This window comes from Netta rufina (genome assembly GCF_964035555.1).
Source record: "Netta rufina genome assembly, chromosome: 2".
In the NCBI taxonomy this organism is placed as follows: Eukaryota; Metazoa; Chordata; class Aves; order Anseriformes; family Anatidae; genus Netta; species Netta rufina.
In genome coordinates, this window is record NC_140124.1 from 138,666,977 (window position 1) to 138,687,327 (window position 20,351).

General features: G+C 37.7%; 1 protein-coding gene across 1 annotated transcript in view; it reads right to left on the reverse strand.

The window, feature by feature from the left end:
• DPYS (dihydropyrimidinase) overlaps window positions 1–20,351 on the reverse strand; it is a gene marked incomplete at both ends in the record, with an annotated part of 30,386 nt that overhangs the window by 2,011 nt on the left and 8,024 nt on the right. Inside the window, 6 exons of the mRNA XM_084281911.1 lie at window positions 727–934; window positions 10,437–10,579; window positions 12,459–12,600; window positions 13,564–13,720; window positions 18,059–18,248; window positions 19,365–19,544. Of these exons, the coding sequence (XP_084138037.1) occupies window positions 727–934; window positions 10,437–10,579; window positions 12,459–12,600; window positions 13,564–13,720; window positions 18,059–18,248; window positions 19,365–19,544 (1,020 nt within the window). The remainder of the gene's footprint in view (window positions 1–726; window positions 935–10,436; window positions 10,580–12,458; window positions 12,601–13,563; window positions 13,721–18,058; window positions 18,249–19,364; window positions 19,545–20,351) is intronic.

The window sequence follows — 20,351 nt, forward strand, 5'->3', positions numbered from 1 at the left end:
TCAACTTTTGGATCCTGCAGTGAATTCTACTGATTCAAGTTGTGACTTTCAGATTTTGTCTGGGTGCTTTGGAAAATCCTACCCATAATAAGCAACACTAAGGCCTCAGAAATATTATTCACATGGCAAATAGGCACTGGAAATTCAATCTGCATGTCTTTTGCAAAATTTCTCTTCAAAAAGAGATTGAAAAACAGTTTGAACAGCAAACTTGGTCCAGCACTTTGCACACGTTCAGCTTTTAACACATTGTTGCTGGAACACAGCCAAATGTTCAGCATTCTACAGGGTTTAGCTCTAAATATCTGCTCCATGGAAGAGTTAGAAAACTATTGATCTCTTCCTCCAGTTTAAGTTTTATCCCTGAGCATGACGCTGAGCCTCTCTGATTTGCAGTGAAATCAGTGATTAAATCTAGCAGGTAGTCAGATTACCCATGAGCAAAATATTTTGTCCAACGTTATTGCAAGTGGGACTTATTTTTAAAAGTACCCAGACTTTGTCTACAAGCTGTACCAGATACCCTGAGAGCAGGAACTAGTCTATGATATTTCTCTGTAATATGAAGAGCAATAAAAATTGAGTCCCCTTAGTTTCATTTCCTCCCACCTTGGCAGATTTTGATTAGTAAGGGAAATTACCATTGAATTCCCTAACCTCTGTTCCCAAGAGCTAGTTATCCTCATGTTCTAGAAAGCATTACAGAGATTTATTAGTTTAATTAACCTTCTCCCGCTGCCTGACTCGTTTGTAGACATATGGAGAGAATGGTGGACGGGAGACGTATTTGCCTTCTCCTGCTGTGACTTTGACAACTCCGCCTTCATAAACCACTTTGCCTCTTGAAACTGTTGCAACGCAGACTCCATGGCAGACCATTCCTTCAAATATATTGAAGTCATTGGCCTGGTGATGAGTCTTTGCAGATATTGTCCTGTGTTTACAAAAAACAAAAAACAAAAAAAAAAAAAACAACAACAAAAAAGGAAATTACTACAATCTTCACATTGTACTCCATTACGAAATTTTAAGAAATTGATAGAGGAAGAAAATTTAGCAGCATTATTAAACTACGACATTGTAGAGTACATCATGGAACAGCTGTAAAAATAGAATAGAGCATTAACATTTCATTGAACAGTAATTGCATTTCAAAAGAATGAAGAGAGAGTCAAAAGGACAGAACTTTGTAGCCTTGAAACACAAAATTTTTCACTACAAAAAGACTAGCAAAAAAAAAAATCAGGTTATAATATTTATTTGAATAAAATGATTGTATTCTGCCTTGTCAAGCAAATATCTATGTACAATAAGCCCAGAAAAACCTCTAACCCTTTAGCTAGAGTTACCTGCAATTTCAAGTTTGGAAAGCATGGTTGCAGTGTTTCAAAGATTGTAACTCATAAACAAGACAAAGACTATTTCACTGGAAAGTTGATAGATTGTAATGAATTTTGGTAACTTTTAAAGTGAATTGGACTGATCCAGTGACTGACAGCCCAAATATCTCTATGCTGTCAAATAATAATGACAACATGACACTTCTCCATACTTTCCAAGAGTACTAGGGAAATTATAGTTTTAGACCTCAACAGTACTAATTTGAGCTATGGTATCATTTCTTTGTTTATGCATAGATCTCATTCTTTATGTTCACCATTTTTCTGGCAAATTTCTCCAACCCTAAGTGGCTACATTAAAAGCAATTAATACTAGAACTGATATTAGCATTTGGAAGTGCAGACTGCATATACTTCCTTTACTATTTTCCCTACTGAGCTACTTACTATGTACTGTATCTAAAATGTGTCACAAGATTTTGAAATTTAATTAATTTCATTAGCTTCCTGTTTCTAATTTATTTATTTATTTTAATTTGGAAAGTTTATATTTCTATTACTATCTGTAACTTCTGAAAGGAAGGATTTTTTTTTTTTTTTTTTTTTTTTGTGAGCAGTCAGTATTTTCCAGAATAGGGATATGTGCACATGGTAAAAAAACTATCATTAATGTATAGTGCTAACATTATTCCAGTGATTACATCTTTAGAAAAAAAAAATTTCAAAGTAAAACTAATATGAAATATTAATAGATCAAAATATCGATCTATTAGATAATAAAATATTGATATATTTGGATAAGAATTATTAAAAACTTTAATTAACATCTTTATTAAAATGAAAAAAAAAAAAACAAAACACGGCAAAATCTTTATCTTTCTTGAAGTACACCATTTTCAAAGGTAATCAAGTATCAAATATTTCAAGTGATTAGTTATAATTATTGGAAAGATATATATTTTGCCTTTTATACCATTACGTTAAACTAAGGCAAATTTAAATTTAAGTTAAGTACATTTAAATCTCAGTGGCAACTAACTTCAAACGCTGTATATCTAAAAATGTTCTCTATGGCCAATCTGCCCATAGGAATAAAAACTTCCTTTTTCAGAACAGCTTGGACAGAAAACTTATGCCTGCCTGCTCTCCAGTATCAGCATCATCTTGTAGAGTCACAGTGGAAAGAGTGAGCAATGGAAGTCAGACCTCTCTTGTATTCACTAGTCCTATGAATACTGTTGAACAAGTTTATCCATGGGTGTTATAATAGCTCTGCAAAGAGCTGGTGAACATATTTCTCCAGCTTATTGCATTACACTTATGGGTCCAATTGCTAGAACAGTAAGAAAGAACAACTGTAATATAATTATCTTGAGCATTCTCTGGGTATACATCATATCTATTTGCACACAAGCACTGGGATGCAAAAAGGAAAATGGAAAAAGTACTTTGAGCAAATGTATAGAAAAATAAGCAAGATTCTTCAGCTCAACGTGTGAGCTGTTTAAATGTGCTATAGCAGGATCACTGGTGGTAAACATGCCTCAGAGGTAAGTATATCCTTCATAAAAACATACAAAACTAATGGAAGTTAATGCATTTAAAAGAGACATCCATATTTACAGGTAAGCCCTACAATATGATAAAAGAGATTTCCCATTGCTTGTTTCAACAACCAACTTGTATAGAACCCATTTATAACTCTTCTGTTGAACAAAGGCTTAGATCTTGCTGCTCTTTCTGAAGGTGAAGTGCAGTCTCCCTGATGGAGCTCACCAAAACTAATCTGCATTTAGGTTTTTAGCAATTTTATTTAACATTATCAATGGCAGGGAAAGTATCAAGAAGGAAGTGAGAATTAAAAGAGTTAAAACAAAGAGAGTATGCTTGGGTCTGGAGCTCACAACTCAACAACCTTATGCCACATAAGGTTTACTGCTCTATCAGCCATTTCAATAACAGGCAGCCTGTCGGGAAGCTTAGTGAAAGTCCAGTGTTTGCTCTGAAAGTTTGAATACTATTAACCCTCAATTAATGGCAAGAATGCTAGCAACTATTTATAATCTGAGAAAGTAAGACTGACACCGTAGTGAAGTAGAACATAAGAGTTGCCTCTAACATCCTAAGCGATGTCTGACATAATGGGTTACTTAACATGAGAAAGCAGATTCTGACTCCAGCTTTCAAAAACCCGAATGACGTTTTTTTTTGATATATTTTCTAAAATCCTCTGATTCTCATGATAAACTACAGAGACTCTTGTTCCAAACAGCCCTTCCTCAAATGAAAACAGATCAGAATGATAACTTGAATATTTGAAAGAAAACTCTATATGAGGAGGATATTGCAGAGACATCAGGCTCTATTTTGTTCTTACTTATCTCAGTGTTTTCATTTAATTCACTTCAGCTGCTTTTGATACACCTGTCTGGCAAAGAGATTTCAGGCTATCAATAAAAAAATTGATACTACCCTAGTACAAAAGAAGACATGCTTCTGAGATTGTCCTTTTTTTTTTTTTTTTTTTTTCTCTCACTCCAGTGCATTCACTGTCCAACTATTTAACTATTTGCAGTCAAGAAGCAATTATTTTATAGTCAAAGATCAATTATCAAATTTTCTTTGTGTGCGTGACAATTCAGTGACTGGTAATCTTGCATTTATTTATTCTGTATGTGACAAAAGACTTTACAGCCAATCCTAGGATATTATATCTAAATAAACTACAAACTGACATTTAAAATTTAGAAAAGAGCATCATATTAGACTAATGCAGAAAACTGTAGGGTGAAATTCAAGGCAGTACAAGTGATCAGCTCAAAAGATTGGCCCTTGGTAAGCCCTGAATCTTTGTAAAGAGTTAGGGGTATTAGATTACATTTCAAGTCAAACACAACCTAGGAGCATCACAAACACATCTATGCCCCAGTCAGAGACTGAAATACTATACAGTAAGTTATAGTCAGGCAAGAGGGGCAACTGGATGAAGGGAAGCAATCTTGACATTACAAGGTATCTTCTGTCCCTCATAATGCATAGGAAATGAAGCTAAATCAGCCCACTGAAGGTGGAGCTGTCAGACTAGATTGAGCTCTAGGACCTAAACTTTGACTGCTGTGAGGATTCGATGACTGTAATTTTCAAGAGGGGCATATGAAATTGAAGAACTTAATTACTTTTAATGGGAACTGGACGCATACTTCACGCAGTTTTCTTTAAAAATTCCAGGCACAGGAATATGAAGGGATCCTGTAGTCAACAGCCCTTAGGCAAGAATAGCTGTTGAACATCTCAGTAGAGGGAGGACACAGATTTTATAATTACTTAATTAAGTGAAAACATAGGAATAAAGGCAGCTAAAATGACCCGAGTCCATTGCTGAAAACAACTGCTTTGCAGACAGTTGCTATAGAAAACCAACTTATGTAAGAGTGAGAATTTCAGATGTAAGCAACTTCTCCAAGTGCTTACAATGCAGTATCTAAGTTTTTCAGAGCTGGGGGCAGGTGAGAAAAGCCAGTTTGCTGAGGTTAATATCAGCCTTTGTGAGCTGCCCCTTCTTCTTTTCATCTGTCTTTGCATCCTCCATTATTGTTAACCTGCTTTTCTAAACTCTAGACAAAAATAAATCTCTGGTTCACCTTCCTGTGCTGTCCTGAGACACCACTCATTTATAAAGATAATTAAGTTGGACTTTGTTAAAGAGACAGAAGTATTAAAAAGAAAAGGGAATGAGAGGAATAAAGAGAAGAAAAAGAAGAAACAAAAAACCTGAAAATCTATGTGCAAACTGCTTGTTAAAAGCCTGTGATGTGGATTAAAAAGCCCACGGCCTACTTTATAATTAATGAATTGTTATAACTGCACATACCAACTTATGTAGGCAACTATTAGTAAAGTGGTATCCCTAACCTCTTAAAAATATGCTTAAATAAGCATTGTCTTTGAGTAGCTATCTGAAGTGAGGGGATTTGTGGACAAAACAACAGTTACAAGAGGCAGGATGTTAGTATCTAGGAGCTCCTTGTCAGAGAGACATATCTAAGGGATAGGATCTTTAATGCATTCATATCTCCTAAGATACATCATGTTAAGATGGGCAGAGAATGACAACAGAATGATTTTTCTGATTATGGTAAGCAACTCATTTATCAACAATACCATCAGTTTGTTCCTATCAATCACTACAAGTTGATATGGGATGGAAGTAGAAACTGTCAAACTATATAAAGGGCAGGAGGGAAAACAGTAATGAGAAAGTAAGCTTGTAGGAAAGGATAGAGAAGAAAATACAAATGAGTATTCAATGACTAAAGAAGATCTGGAAGTAATCACAGGGGAGAAAAAGGTAAGCATACATAAGGAGAAAATAAGAAAGAATCTTTTTTTTTTTCTTTTTTTTTTTTTTTTTTTTTTCTTGTTGGTAACATTTCTAAGATTCAGTTCTCTAAAGAGAGCAGCTGACATTTTGTGAGACAGCAAGTTACTAGGGAAACGTACATCATGCTCTCTCATAGAGACTTATTTTGTTACAGTTCACAGAACCACAGAGGCACTGAAATTGGAAAGCATCTCTGGAGATCATCTATTCCAACCTCCTGCTCTGGCCAGGGTCTGGCACAGCAGGGGTGTGCCCAGGCAGGATGTAAATACTTCCAAGGATGGAGACTCCACCATCTCTTTTGGCAACCTTTTCCAGTGTATGATCACACTCACAGGAAAAATATATATATATCTTTCTTATGTTTAAATGGATTTTCCTGCATTTTAGTTTGTGCCTTATATCTGAAATAACAGGTTTTTGACAGGAACTCCATGATTTTAGTGAAATAGCATATATTCATGCATACGCAGGCTTGTATTTGTGCAAAAGAAGAGCTACTGAAAATGCCAGAACTTACTAGTCCTATGCACACATATTTGTATGCCACATTATTTCATTTTCCCTAATTGAGTCTAGATGCAGTTATCCATATACTCAGTATTCAATATCATGCTCATTCATCAAAAGAGTAGGACAGTCACAGCATTATTCATTCTAATCATCTGCTAACAACATTTTTATTTTTTTTCCTCTTGCGTTGTATGAAAAATTACAGGCAGTTGCTTGGCATAGAGTCTTTAAATGTTGTAACTTGTCACCACTTAAGCTTCTGAGGCTGAAGACCTGATTGCAAATGAGACAAGAGGGCCCAAGAGGGTCACCCCAGAGGAGCCAAAAGAGGATGAGGTGAGAGACTGCTACCTGCATAGGCAACTCTGCCTTGACATTCAAAGGTAGCTTATTTTTAGGCTATATTTGGTAAATGGAAAATAAATGGTAAATAGGACTTCTAAGGCAGCATATTGTTATAAAGAATTGGCATGATAATTTAACTGGACTTAGACAGTTAAATCCCATTTGAGAATTTTTTTCTATGCCTGTGGATGTTTTCAAATTTTGTTCTGATTCTACCTTTAAGGCTTTATCCACAGCTTATTTGCAAGGCTCTGGACAGGCTACAGTGAGTCTATTGAGTCCTAATAACAGCCAGGAGCTGAACGTCTCTTCTGAGATGTTTAGTGCCTTCTGTCCCTACTTTACAAGGGATGTTCAGCTCTTTCCACAGTATGAATTGGGCACTACAGCATTTAGATTCCTTGCCGAGCATTTCTGAAACAAACCCTAGAGATTTTGTATTCTTACTTGATTTCAAATAGCCAAAGATATCAGCTATAGAGGACACTGACTTGCTGATATATTTTTCCAAGGAGTTCTCACAAAACAGTCCTTTGTGCACAGGCTGTACTTGGAATGCTGTGAGTATTGTGGTCTGCAAGGTGATGTTTAGTAACACATGGATGCAAAATAACAACTGGTCTCTTCAGAATGTGTGTTCTTAAATAAATATGCAATGACTATAAGGAAGCTGAGAAATAGACCTAACCTCTCAGAACACATAACCCATCTTTTATAATGCAATTTCTAATGAATTTATACATTTGAAGTGTTTCTTTCCAACACTTCTTGCTTTCATGTGGACATCCTAAAACCAGTATTTGGAAGCCCTGAAATACACTAGTAATTTTTCATGCAATTGTTCATACATTATTTTCTGTGAAAATTACCAGCAAAGCCTACAGAAATAGGCCAGTCAGTGAAGATAAGCTATATAAATAAAACCTCAGCAAAAGCAGCAGAATGCTGGAATTGGAACCTTGAATAGCAACTGCTCCCAGATTGAAGGGCTGAATTCACTAGGCTTTTGCCATGTTGAAAGGGAACACCCTGAATGCTCAGACAGTACCCATCATGTTTTAATTGTGCAATGATGTTGAAGGAGAAATGCAACTGATTTTGCAGTGATTTAAGTTTTTGCATTTTGAAGAGCTTCACTATCTTACAGAATGACTTTAGAATCTTCCCTATAGACTTTCTCTGCCAGACTGTGGTAATATCAGTTCTACACAACAATACTTCAGCAATTGCCTAATTCTTTAAGCTACTATCAGACAGCATTTTAAGACTGCAGCAACAGAGCCTCAAGCCAGAACTAGAAAACTACATTATCCTCTCTTAGAAGATTTAGATTTACAAACAAGAAAAATAGTCACGCTCAAAACAGGAAGGAGTTTGCAAGACAGATGAACAAGCCTATCATGATATCGAAAATTACTACCCAGATGCAACAACAGCATACAAGGCTGCACTTTGTGTAATATCTTAAATGGTTGAAGTCTGTTAGCTAGATCTGTTTTTTCTGCTGGACTGTTTGTGCCCTCTTCAGGATTTATAGTGAAATGAATAGACAAGGACTTGATTTATTTATACTTACTCATATAGTTCACAGAATTGTACCTGAACAGTGGCTTGTTCCCAGCAAAGCCAAAGGGATAAACAATGGGAACAGTACCAGATCAGAAAGAGGAAAAAAAGTATCAGTTCAACTTAAAATCAGCTTGCTCAGTAAGAAAATACAGTTTATTCTGAAAAAATATTTAAAGAAAAACTGCATCTTCACAGCTGCAGTGGGCAAAAGGCCATGATAGTACTTAGGAGAAAGTGAAGGGAGGCAGAAGGAATGCCTGGGAGGGAAAAGGATAAAGAATTTTAAGAGCTGACAAAGCACCTTGAGAATAATGTCAGAACTCTGCTATCCTACTAGTTTCATTTGTCCTCAGGCAAAGCAGAAGTGAGTTCAGAAAAAAATCCTTGTTTTTTTTTTTTTTTTTTTTTTTTTTTTAATCTGAGTTCATAGCTCCACTGTCCGGAAATAGCTCATTGCTAGTATCTCAAAATATGCTTGCTCAACATGCCAGAAGGCATAATACACATGAACCATTCAATACCCAGCAGCAAAATCTCTCAAATCTCTCTGATCCAGCACTAGGCAGGCCTCTGTGTTGATTGGGGTTGACAATCCTGAAACTTCTTTTGCTGGTATTGTCTTTTTTTTTTTTGGTGATACTTCTGCAAAGCAAGTTCTATGTCCTCAAGCTTTGCCGCTTAAAACACAGGATGCTTTTTCCTGTCACTTTACATGCTTTTGCTACTCATGAGCGTGCTGAAAAGAGTGAAAATTTCATTATGAAAAATTCAAGATCTAGCAGATTGGTGAGGAAAATTTCATTTGTGTAAGGTAAATCTAGGAAAAGGGCTTTTTATCTCCATTTGGTTTCTGAGCCTCAGATTTGCCCAGTTATGTTTCCAAACTTTCCTCTACCATCGGAGGAGTCTTCAATTCTGTTTTAAAATCAAAGGCTGAAAATCTAGTGCCATCTAAGAGTTACAACAGCTCAAAGTTTTAGGAACACCAAACACTGTGATATCTCAGTGAAAGCTGGTTATGCTGTCTTCATGCTCAGCACCCCACAAAGTGTTGAGCTTTGCGATTTGTGACTGCTTTCTTATATGGATTGTACCCACTGTTTAGATGACACCAGTGAGGTAATTTCAACTGGCAGAGTCAGTGCGTGCCTTCAGAGCAGTCGTATGCTCACAATGCTTGCTAGAACTAAGCCTGAGACCAAAGCACCAGCCTGGCACACCTCCTGACCTGCTGCTGGCAGGTGCAGGGCTGACTGTGGTCAGGTTGGACACAGCTGTTTAATGCCTGCAGATTTAAGGTGATCTACTTGGAGGTCAAACAGTGGACGTGTACATGCGCATAGGTATCTCAGCTGATAAAAGCACCTTCCCCAGTGAGTGTTCTCTGTGACAGCCTGCTCTCAAACTATTTCCATGCAGTTTACACAAGACCAGGATAGCTATAAGAGCCAGAGGAATACCCAAGAGAGATTCCTGAGATATTTATAGTGGCCTGATTATGGATCTGGCTGATGGTGTGAATATACCTGAAGACAGGAATCAGCTGTAGTGCACTGTGTGCTGTATGAGTTCAGGCTCACAAAGAGACAGTGCATGTCCTTTGTAGCACAAATATACCACGGCATCAGGTCACGTAGAGTGACAGATCAGCATAACTTTTGTGCACATGTTGTTGGTGTGACAAGCTCTACTCTAGGCTGTGCACAAATCCAGAAAACTCCTTAAATAAAAGTGTAAGCAAGTACAGCTTCAGACCTAAGCTCACTCATGGCTCACTCTACTAGGAAGAAATGTCAGAAGGTCAGGACCCCACACTTTCACCAACCATACTGACTACCTTTGAATATGTTTGAAGTAGCTCTAAGCTCAAAATGCAAGATTGTAATGGGTCACTCTTCAGGAACACATGCTCCTCTCCTTGCTTTTTGCAGTGGAAGGAAGCTGAACATACTCAAACACTTAGCAGAGTTACTCTAAGATCCTAAAGTGGCTATTTTTACTGTTAGGATACCAAGCACTGGTAGTATAATGTATGGATCTTGCTATTTTTGCACTTAGTGAGCAATTCAGGTGATTTATTTATTTATTTTTAAATCCATCTAGAGGTCAAGGATCTCTACTTACATGCACTATTGTAGGAGCCAAACAAATAACCTGTAAATAATTCACATCAAATGCTGTTGAAAAACACCATAAACTCTCCCTAAAGGCTTATTGCTATACAAATGCTTTGAGATATTGTTTCCTACAGAGGGGTTGGATGGAAGGAAACAACTACGCATACATACCTGGTAGCTTTGGGATCCCAAATTACGATGTCAGCATCAGAACCCACAGCAATTCTCCCCTTCTTTGGGTAAAGGTTAAAGATTTTTGCTGCATTTGTGCTGGTAACAGCTACAAATTTGTTTTCATCCATTTTTCCACTGTGCTGAAGAAGAGTACACAGAAGTAAACTCATTACTTTTTAGAATAAGGGAAGAAAAAATGCTTTATTGTTGAAAAAGCTGAGATGAGTGACAGCTTTCTGCCAAAATCACAACACATCAATTTATTAAAGAGATTAAAAGAAAAATATCTGTCTCTGATGCACCTTCTGCAATGTACTGTCACTGAATACTAACTTTATACTAGTTTACCTCATAACAAAAGCAGAAAAAAAAGACAACATTACAGCTGTGAATATAGTTAAAAGTCAACTGGAATTGAATTTATTTAGCTGGCTTTTACTCTGTAGTCCTGTTCAGCAGTTTCCTCAGGAGACATAACATTTCATGAATATCGTGTTTTTGGAAAATGGTGATACAGTAATTAAGAAACGCAGACATCAGACTGACTAATAATGTGGATGTGAAAACTTGGAAGGGAGAGGCAAGACATGGTGTGTAATATAGAAAAGGAGATTTTCAAATCCTCTGCAGCAATAATGCAGAGGGTAGTTCTCTTCAGTAAATATTTGAGATCGAGAAGTACAAAAGACAGATTTGTGAGTGAGACACATCACCGAAATGGCAAACAAGAATGGATACACATGTTTCAAGACTGGTCACTGCTACATAACTACCTCATCTGTGACTGTTGTTTGCTTAGAAAGCCAGCTACATTGGCAGTAATGGTGTGTATAGGCCAGTATAGGAATTTGAATGTCATAAAACCATGTTTGCATGGTTGCCTGTGAGCAGTCTTTGAAGAAGAAAAACATAAAGAAGCTGGTGAACATCATTATTCTAAATAACAGTGAGTGGGAAGGGAGGGAATCTTTCCAGACAAATTCTCACAGCTGTATAGTATTTTACAAATAAGAAAACAGAGGATATTACTGACTGAAGAACTCTTTGAAAAAATTACCTTGCCCAACAGGACAAACCGTTCAAAAGTAGCACTGATGTACATATTTAAGTCTTATATTCACACTAACCACAGATCAGATTAAATTACAGTTTACACCACAAAAGAAAAAATCTCACTAGAGATATGCCAAAGGTGAAGACAGGCAGATGTCTTCTTTGTACACACAAATTGGAGCTGAATTCTAAATAGAGATAAATAAGAGAGATTCTGAAACATGTCCTTACCAACTGTGTAAGGTAGATAATTTTACTATGACAAGTAAATATACTTTGTAGTGCATAACTAGAATACTTCCCTGCTGTGAGAGAACTTAATTAAAAAAGTTTAACAGGAGTCTCCAGAACTTGAGGGTATTGTGTCAGCCAGAGCAATCATAACACCCAGTACATGGCAGATCCCTCATCAGATTAGCCCACACCCTCCCCCAAGAGACTACCCCATATCCAAAAATCCTGGCCACAGGCCTTCATATTTATATTTGTTTAGAGGCTAAAGGACATTGTCCTGGGAAGCACTGAGTGTTCTCACGATGGCCCTGAAATTTTGAAGTCACTAGAACTTGAAGGTGCTCATCTCATCACACCACATGACTGAGACATAAGAGAAGCATTTCATATCTCTAGCTTGTTTCCTCTGCTTAAAAACACAAAATAGAAGTTGTCAGGCAGACACCCACTGTGGAAACTTCTCCAACCGCTGTGCCCTAACACTGAAACAACAGCAGTCCTTTGCTGGTAAACAACAGAAATGATTCTCACATGCTATTTGTTTAGCAGCAAGAATCCTTTTCCATCTCCCAGGACCATAAAGCGTGAGTGAGGACCCTGTTATGGTCTCTGATCAAGGAGTTACCCTGTAATAAATACATTTGATAAAACTAAAGAGCTGATTCTGCTGAAAGACTATATTTTGTTGGAGATACAAATTACCTCCTTGTTCAGATATCTTGATATACTTACAACGCCTTTTTCCCATACGACTGACATCCTATCTTCCACACCATTCACTCCATTAGGGATTTTAGTGAAATCATCCTTTCCCAGAGCTTTCTGGCATATGTCAAAAGTGCAATTGTCAGTCGCTGTCACAGACAGGTCAGCACTATGGAGAAACAAAGTACATTATGAACTGGATCATGTACCAAACACACAGGAAAATCTGTTGGGTAGATCCAGCCATCCTTTCTGCAAGGAAAAAACTGTTAATACCATGTAAGCCAGTCTTCTGTTCCAACCTCTAAGAGTAGTTTAACAGTGACAGCCAATTTCTCTTCAGAAAGCCTGCAGAAGACACTAAGCACCAAAACCACACTTAATTTGGATGTGTCAAAGGTGTCCCACAAATGCAGAACTGTCCCACTTTGCCCAGAGCAAAAGACTCAATGTCATCCTCAGTTAGAGCAATTTTGGATTGTGTCACTCCCTGTGAAGTTAACCCAGATTTGTACTACCACCAGTCAAACTGTGTTCAGGCATATATTCAAAGACTCTTAGGTCAAATTCAGCTCTTCTGTGGAGTTAGGGTTTATTGGTAAGTGAAATGCCAGCAAAACACATTTCATTAACTGCAGATATCTGAAGGAGACTTCTGTTCATAATTCCTTCTGAAGCAGATAGTATGAAGTGGACAAGACATATCTGTCTTCAGAAGACAGAGGGCTTAGTTTCTATGTAGCATCCAAATTTCAAGTGAAAAACGGAGTTGACAACAAAAACCAGAACCTCTAGCTGTGACCACTTTTTACAAATTTCCCACCAACATACAGCCTTACTATCCCCCTTGTTATTTTTCAATTTTTGCTGCAGAACTAGCAAGGCAAGGCTTATTGATTAAAATCATGTGGGGAAAGAAGGCCACAAGAGTTCAGAGAAACTAAATCCGAACATTTTCTAATTTCTGTAACAAAAATGTTTTTATCTCTTGTTTCACCTTCCATTTCTCCTTCCTGATAAGACAACATTCTGTACTTAGAAAATCTCCAGGGCATCAACCTGCTATTATACACTTAGAAAAAAATTGCTGAGTATTTGGGCATCAGCTGTCACTGTTTGTTCATCTGCTTACTTGGCCAGTAAGTTCATGAGGAAACCAGGAGTAGAAGGATCTGGTCTTAGTGGAGGTCCCATGACATGTGCTGCAGCATGAGCCCAGTCTTTATTCCAGTAGTTGGTACCATCGGTGCCAAGACAAGCAGCAATAGTCTCCCCATAAACCACCTTTCCTGAAAAATGCAAAGGAATAGTATCATCATCAAGTAACATAAAAATGCATATCTTGTATTTTTCCCATTTCAGATCTTTTTGGTTGTAATGGGTTTGAATTTAAACGAATGTTTCAAATTAAACACCAACATATGGAGGGACATAATAAACTAAGCTATAACACAGCATCTCTGTTCTGAATATTCTGCTGGTGATTTCCCAATATATTTTCTCATAAGAGCATTGCTTTGGCAAGCTTTTTAATTAAATTGTTGACAGATATATTATAATGGGTTTTACACATTGTTTACTAGGTGTGTGATTGAAATTTCAAAAGGAACACAGTCCTCAGTTGCATTAATTACATTCAAGATCCATATATTTCTTGGTAGCACCTGTTTGATGTTCTGAAATTATTGATGATGTAACAATGTGAGTCAGTATATACAGCAAACAGACTTTTATAACTGTCAGGCTATAATTGCAGGCATGCTAACTAGGAAAAAAATGTGGCACCAGACATAAATCTAAAGAGTGTAAAAACATTTCCAAAATAAAAAAAATAAATAAATACTTAAATTTTACAAGTTATTTCCTGAACTTTAATTCCACGTGGCACAGTACTCTAGATTTCTCAGAAGAGGACCCCAGTCAAAACCAACTGTTAGCTTTTGGATAGAGCTAGTTCTATATGTGAGAGAAGAGAGTGCCAACTAACCGTGATGGTCTCCAAAGAACCAGAGCAAGCTAGGACCTCACACAACCATGCATAGGCTGCTTGGTGCTTATTAAAGGCAGTCTCTGCTGGATTCTAGCAGGAGCTTTCTCCTGCCCCCGCTCTCTGCAAACAGTGTGCATCTTACGATGGATCTCAGATTTCACTCTAGTGACCACAGACCATTTTTATTAAAATTATTACATTACCCCAACTGGACATTGCTTGGTACTACTAGACAGCATTTTTTTTTCTGTCTGAGTGTAAGTTAGGTATTCACCTGTACTGTTGGAAAACAACAAAGCAAAACATTGCAGATTCTTGCTGTGCATTAGGTTCTGGTATTTCTGTGAGCTGCTACACTTGCATAGGTAGCTTCGGAGAAGCTCAGCTCTTGTAAAAATGTTTCTCAGTGTGATACTGTCATTTCTTAAATCTTCTGTGCTAGACTTGTAAGAAGGCCTCATACCCATTTCTGAAGACTATATTAAATTCTATAGTTCTACTGTTATTTCTCCAAGGTTTCAAGACCTGCTCTGACATTACCATACATTGCATTTACTCCAAGTAGTACATAGTACAACTTCTACCACAACCTAGAGACTCCCTATTAGCATTATTAATTTGCTCTAACGCTCTCAGCATGCTCTGACATACTGAACCAATGTACCTGTGCTGATGCCTTGGCTTGGGGTATTTTAAGCTTCCAGTACCACTTATCTGCATACATTACAGATTTACACTTGGACTAAGAGGGAGGCTACCACCAGTTTTTGGTCTCAAAATAATGACTTAGGCAGGCATTTGCCTTTTTTTTTTTTTTTTTTTTGCTTTTTTCTTTTTATCTTATTTTCAAAACCTAAAGCACTGAATACAAGGCTATCCCTTTAAGTGATATGGACACTCAGTGAATAAGTCAGATTAGTATTTTTCTAATCCAGAGCTGCAGCAGAAGGGGAACCTTGGCCTTCCTTGGGCAACTCCAAATACAGTATTTGAAGAAAGGCTGCCATAAGCCTAGATAGATACAGAAAAAGTTCTGCATGCATACACAGTATCTCCTCTATTTTCCTGTTAGGCTTTTGACAGATTTTAATGAGCAAAGTCAGTGGAAAGGAGGGTATGTCTGTGTGTGCAGTCTTTCCTAAATGCATCTGAACAAGCTAAAGAAACTTCCATACAATGCAAACCTGAACTGTATATCATTAGGGCATAACTATACATGTCAAAAGTTATAATGGTAGGAAGAGAATAAATGTTTAGTTTCCATAAATAATTTCTTACTTCAGTTTCATGACATAAAAAATAAAAGATACTCTTCAAATTCATAGCTGTATATGCTGAATTGATTCTAACTCAGGCTCTGCAGGTGATGACGATATTTCTGCAGTCAGAATTTGACCTGAACAGCCCCTCTTGTTCCCATGAGTGGGAAAGAGTACAAGGCATTTCCACAAGTGACTTTGAGTATGAACACTGCAACTTCAACGGACTATATCTGGACATTCTGCTAACTGTGCAATTTCTTGCACTTCATTTGGGCCATGACTAGTCAGACTGAAGGGCACAATAATATTAAGATTCTGTTTTAATCCAAATAACAAGGAAATTCCACTTTAGAGCTCTTTTAGCTCAGTTGGCTTCTGTCTGCTAACTCTGGCGTAAAATTGGAGTAATGTGCTAATAAATCAGGTCTTTCCATTTGTCATGTTTTCCTGCATTCAACAAAAATATTAAGCAGAAAGTGTTCTTCTGTTTGGTCTTTCTGACATCTCTGAGCTTCTGGGAAATAACTGTAGATTTGGTGACTTCTTCATTACACATGAAACTGACTGGCAAGAGCTATATTCATATAAATTGTTTTATAACAAAGAAAAACACAAATCTCATCTGTGTTGAGTAGAAGGGAAGAATCACTTCTCTCCATCTGCTGGCAATACTTCGCCAGTTTTATTTATATCATTTATACAGTACTTTGAGAATTTTATTTATTTTTTTTTTTGTCTGAAACTCTTCATTTCAAAATACTACCTTTAACTGAAAAATGGAAATAACTTTCTGAAATTTATAATAGTGGACAGCAAACACAGATCAGTCTCACTAAAGCCTATAACTATTTTTACCTATCTCTGTTGTACATTAGCTCTCCCTTCAAATTTCTTAATCAATCCTAGACTTCTATTTCCTAAGATATATACTCCCATGAGAATAGAAATTAATTATGGTAAGATGTTATGTGTTGTGATGCATAAATGCAAGCATTTGACAATTTTGACTGTATGAACCCAGGAAGCTATTAAATGCAATTTGCAAAACAATAAGTGTAAGTTGTTTCAATTTCTTTTTAAACACTGAAGAAGCATACTGATACAAAGTCATTTATCATACTGGCACTGCAGACTATTCCTATGCCTAACAATATTTTACAGTATTTACTATCAACATAGAATTTTTTACATGATTACTGTGTTATAAATCACCACCTCCTGTCTTAGGTATTTTATGTTCACAGCCAGTGTTTTCTCTTTATCTGAGTAATTTTAAGTGTTGTTACAGCTTCTTGTAATTAACGTCACCACACCTATGGATGTACAAAGAACTGTAAACGTATGGATACAATCCACAGTACCAGCAGCACTGTCATCTAGTGGAGAAATCTAACATAGCACAGTACCAAAAAATGTGCTTTTAAACAATATGCTGGTGATTATTTTATAAACTTGAAACCGAAAAATCTTAGTATAAAAGTCATGATCAATACGTATTCCACATAAATGTATTCATCTATTTTAGCACAATAATGTCAGGCTGGTGTTGATAGCACTTTTGTCCAAGACCTCAGACTCTGCATTTTAGTATTAATAATCTATGCTGCTAGCAAAAGTATTATCTAAAGTCAAGAAATGAGGAAACTGAGGTCTGTATGCATTTCATATAAGGTCAGATGAAAAGACAACAGGGACAGATAACCCATAAGGACTCCGGCCCCCTAAATCACGTCTTCTGTCCTACTTATTCCACTCACCTAATGTCCCTTCACAGTGCTGTTGTTCCACAGGCAGCTCTGGGTGAACTTACAGATAGATGAGCATGTAGAAAAACCTGAATCCCTACAGCCCACAGACTGCTTTTAGCCTGCCCGACAGCTGGCCGAGAGAGTCAGGCTCCCTTGGCTGGCAGAACTATTTGTGAACCCTGCAGTTTATGACCGGAGAAACCATTCCCTGGAGGGAATTAAGACTTTTGAACACTGTCAACATCACCATGATTTCTGTTGCAGAACTTCTCACCTAAATGGCTGGTAAAGGCCTGAAGACTATAACTCAAGGGAGAGAAATAGCAATGCATATATTGTCTTGGACTGGTCATATAATTTTTAATGCAATGTTGTCTTGTCCATCACTGCAACTGTGGAGATATAGCATGAAGGACAAAAAAGCTTGTTCTGGGAAGGAAAGGCTCAATCCCATTTGCTGTTCTGCCACACTGCTTAGCTCCACTTGGGCCTCAAAATATATGCAGTTTAGACATCCTGTTCCAAGTACACCGATGTTTTGAGGTTTAAGGCACCCATGCTAAGTAGGACATTAATGCCCCTTCCTCTAATGCCATGGTCAAAGCATAAATGAATTAGGACTTTTACCTTCTCTTCGTGCACTGGCTAGCACCCTTGCTGCAGATTTACTCATTACATGGACAACAAAAAGGGGACAGTTTACAGCATTTGCTATGGTAATTGCTCTCTGCGTTGCTTCAGCTTCGACTTCCTCTGGACGTGAGAGAATATGCCCTTCAGGACCAGTTATTCCCATTGACAGCAACTTCTTAGAATTCTGGACATAAAAAACATTCAAGAGTCAGTTAAAGTGCAACCATGGTGTCATGAACATGTAGCCAGCCAAATGAATCCTAGACCAGACACTATAGTTAGTTTGAGAAAGAACAAGTCAGTTAGAATATTTTCAATTTCAGAGGAGTTATTGTTGTGTCACCTGAAATACACTATATCTTTCAATAAACAAAGATTTCAGAATAACTAAGACTTGAGAGAACATGGTCCACTGGCTTTCAGTGGTAAATCACTGCTTTTGAAAATCCTAATTCTGTATCAATTTGTGTATCAGAAATGATCATAGCTAGTAACTGAGATGACAATACTAACCCCTCTTTAGAAAAAAAATTGAAAGATCCTTACTAAGTACACAGCTATACATCAAGAGCCTCTTGAATGAGGCTCTGAGGTTTAAAGAAACATAAGATTTTGTTCCTATATTATTACAGGAGTTTATGCTTGACTGATTTGGGATTACTTAGCAATAAATTCATTTCTGTTATGGGACATGGTCAGAGTCAAAGCACTTTTAACTAGAATAGTTGAAAAAACTCAAAGATATCAGACTGTACATGTACTCCAAGTGCCTCTACTTATCAGTGAGATATCAGCATCAAGTACGAAGTGAGGCTATCCGTGCACAAAGAGACCTTGAACTTTTGTGCCCAGAGAAGCTTCCTCTGTACTTCTGGATTTGGTCCTTTTAGATGAGATGACCATGTTTGGAGAGACCAGGTATAAGACCAGGTATCATACACCTGACATGTAAATGCTTGTCCAAGTGTTCCCCCTTCAACCTGGCCCATGGTCAGTCTCTGATGCTTTCTTCATCAGCCAAATATATATATTATATTGCAAGTATGTATGTTATTCTGCAAGCATAACTCTCATTAGAACAGGTCCATTTGTTTCCTGTCTGTCCTGAACCCAGTACTCCAGCTTAAAATTTCTTGGCCCACCACAAGCATCATTTGGGATTTTGGCCGAGATGTTTGTCTTTAGTTCCATGGAAGTTAAATAGGGGAAAAAGTCTTTCCCTATATTACAATGATCTATTGAAGTGCTTAGATAACTAGTTATATTCCTGAATTAGATGGATAAAATGATAAATACTTACCTGTGCAATTAGGTCACCGTTCTCTGCATGGACTTGAGCAACTGCTCCAAGTTCCCTACAGTAGGAAAAGGCTTCATATAATTCCTCATCATTGAGCATGTACACATCTTTATAGGCCATAAACATCTTGAAGGAGTTGACACCCTTGTTCTCAACAAGACTTTTCATTTCTTCCTTCACCTGAAAGACAGTCAGCAATTCTCACAAAACAGCAATATAAAATTTTACCTGTTAACTTTCTACAAAGAAATTGAAAGTATGAACCTACAAGCCTTTGAATTCTACAAGCCTTTGCAGAATCACAGAATCACAGAATTGTAGGGGTTGGAAGGAATCTCCAGAGATCATTGGGTCCAACCCCCCTGCCAAAGCAGGTTCCCTAGAGCAGGTTGCCCAGGTAGGCATCCAGATGGGCCTTGAATATATTGAAAGAAGGAGACTACACAACCTCCCTGGGCATCCTGTTCCAGTGCTCTGTCACCCTCACCGTGAAGAAGTTCTTTCACATGTTGGTGCAGAACTTCCTGTGATCCATTTTGTGGCCATTGCCCCTTGTCCTGTCCCCACAAACCACTGAAAAGAGGTTGGCCAAATCCCGTTGTCTCCTACACTTTAGGTATATATAAACATTGATAAAATCCCCCCTCTCAGTCTTCTTTTCTCCAGGCTGAACAGACCCAGGTCTCTCAGCCTTTCCTCATAGGAAAGATACTCCAGGCACAGTATCATCTTTGTGGCCCTCTGCTGGGCTCTTTCCAGGAGATCCCTGTCTTTTTTGTACTGGGGAGCCCAGAACTGAACACAGTACTCCAGGTGAGGCCTGACCGGGGCAGAGGGAGGATCACCTCCCTTGACCTGCTGGCCACACTCCTTTTAATGCATGCCAGGATCCCATTGGCCCTCTTGGCTACAAGGGCACACTGCTGGCTCATGGTCAACCTGTCATCCACCAGGACCCCAGGTCCTTCTCCTCAGAGCTCCTCTCCA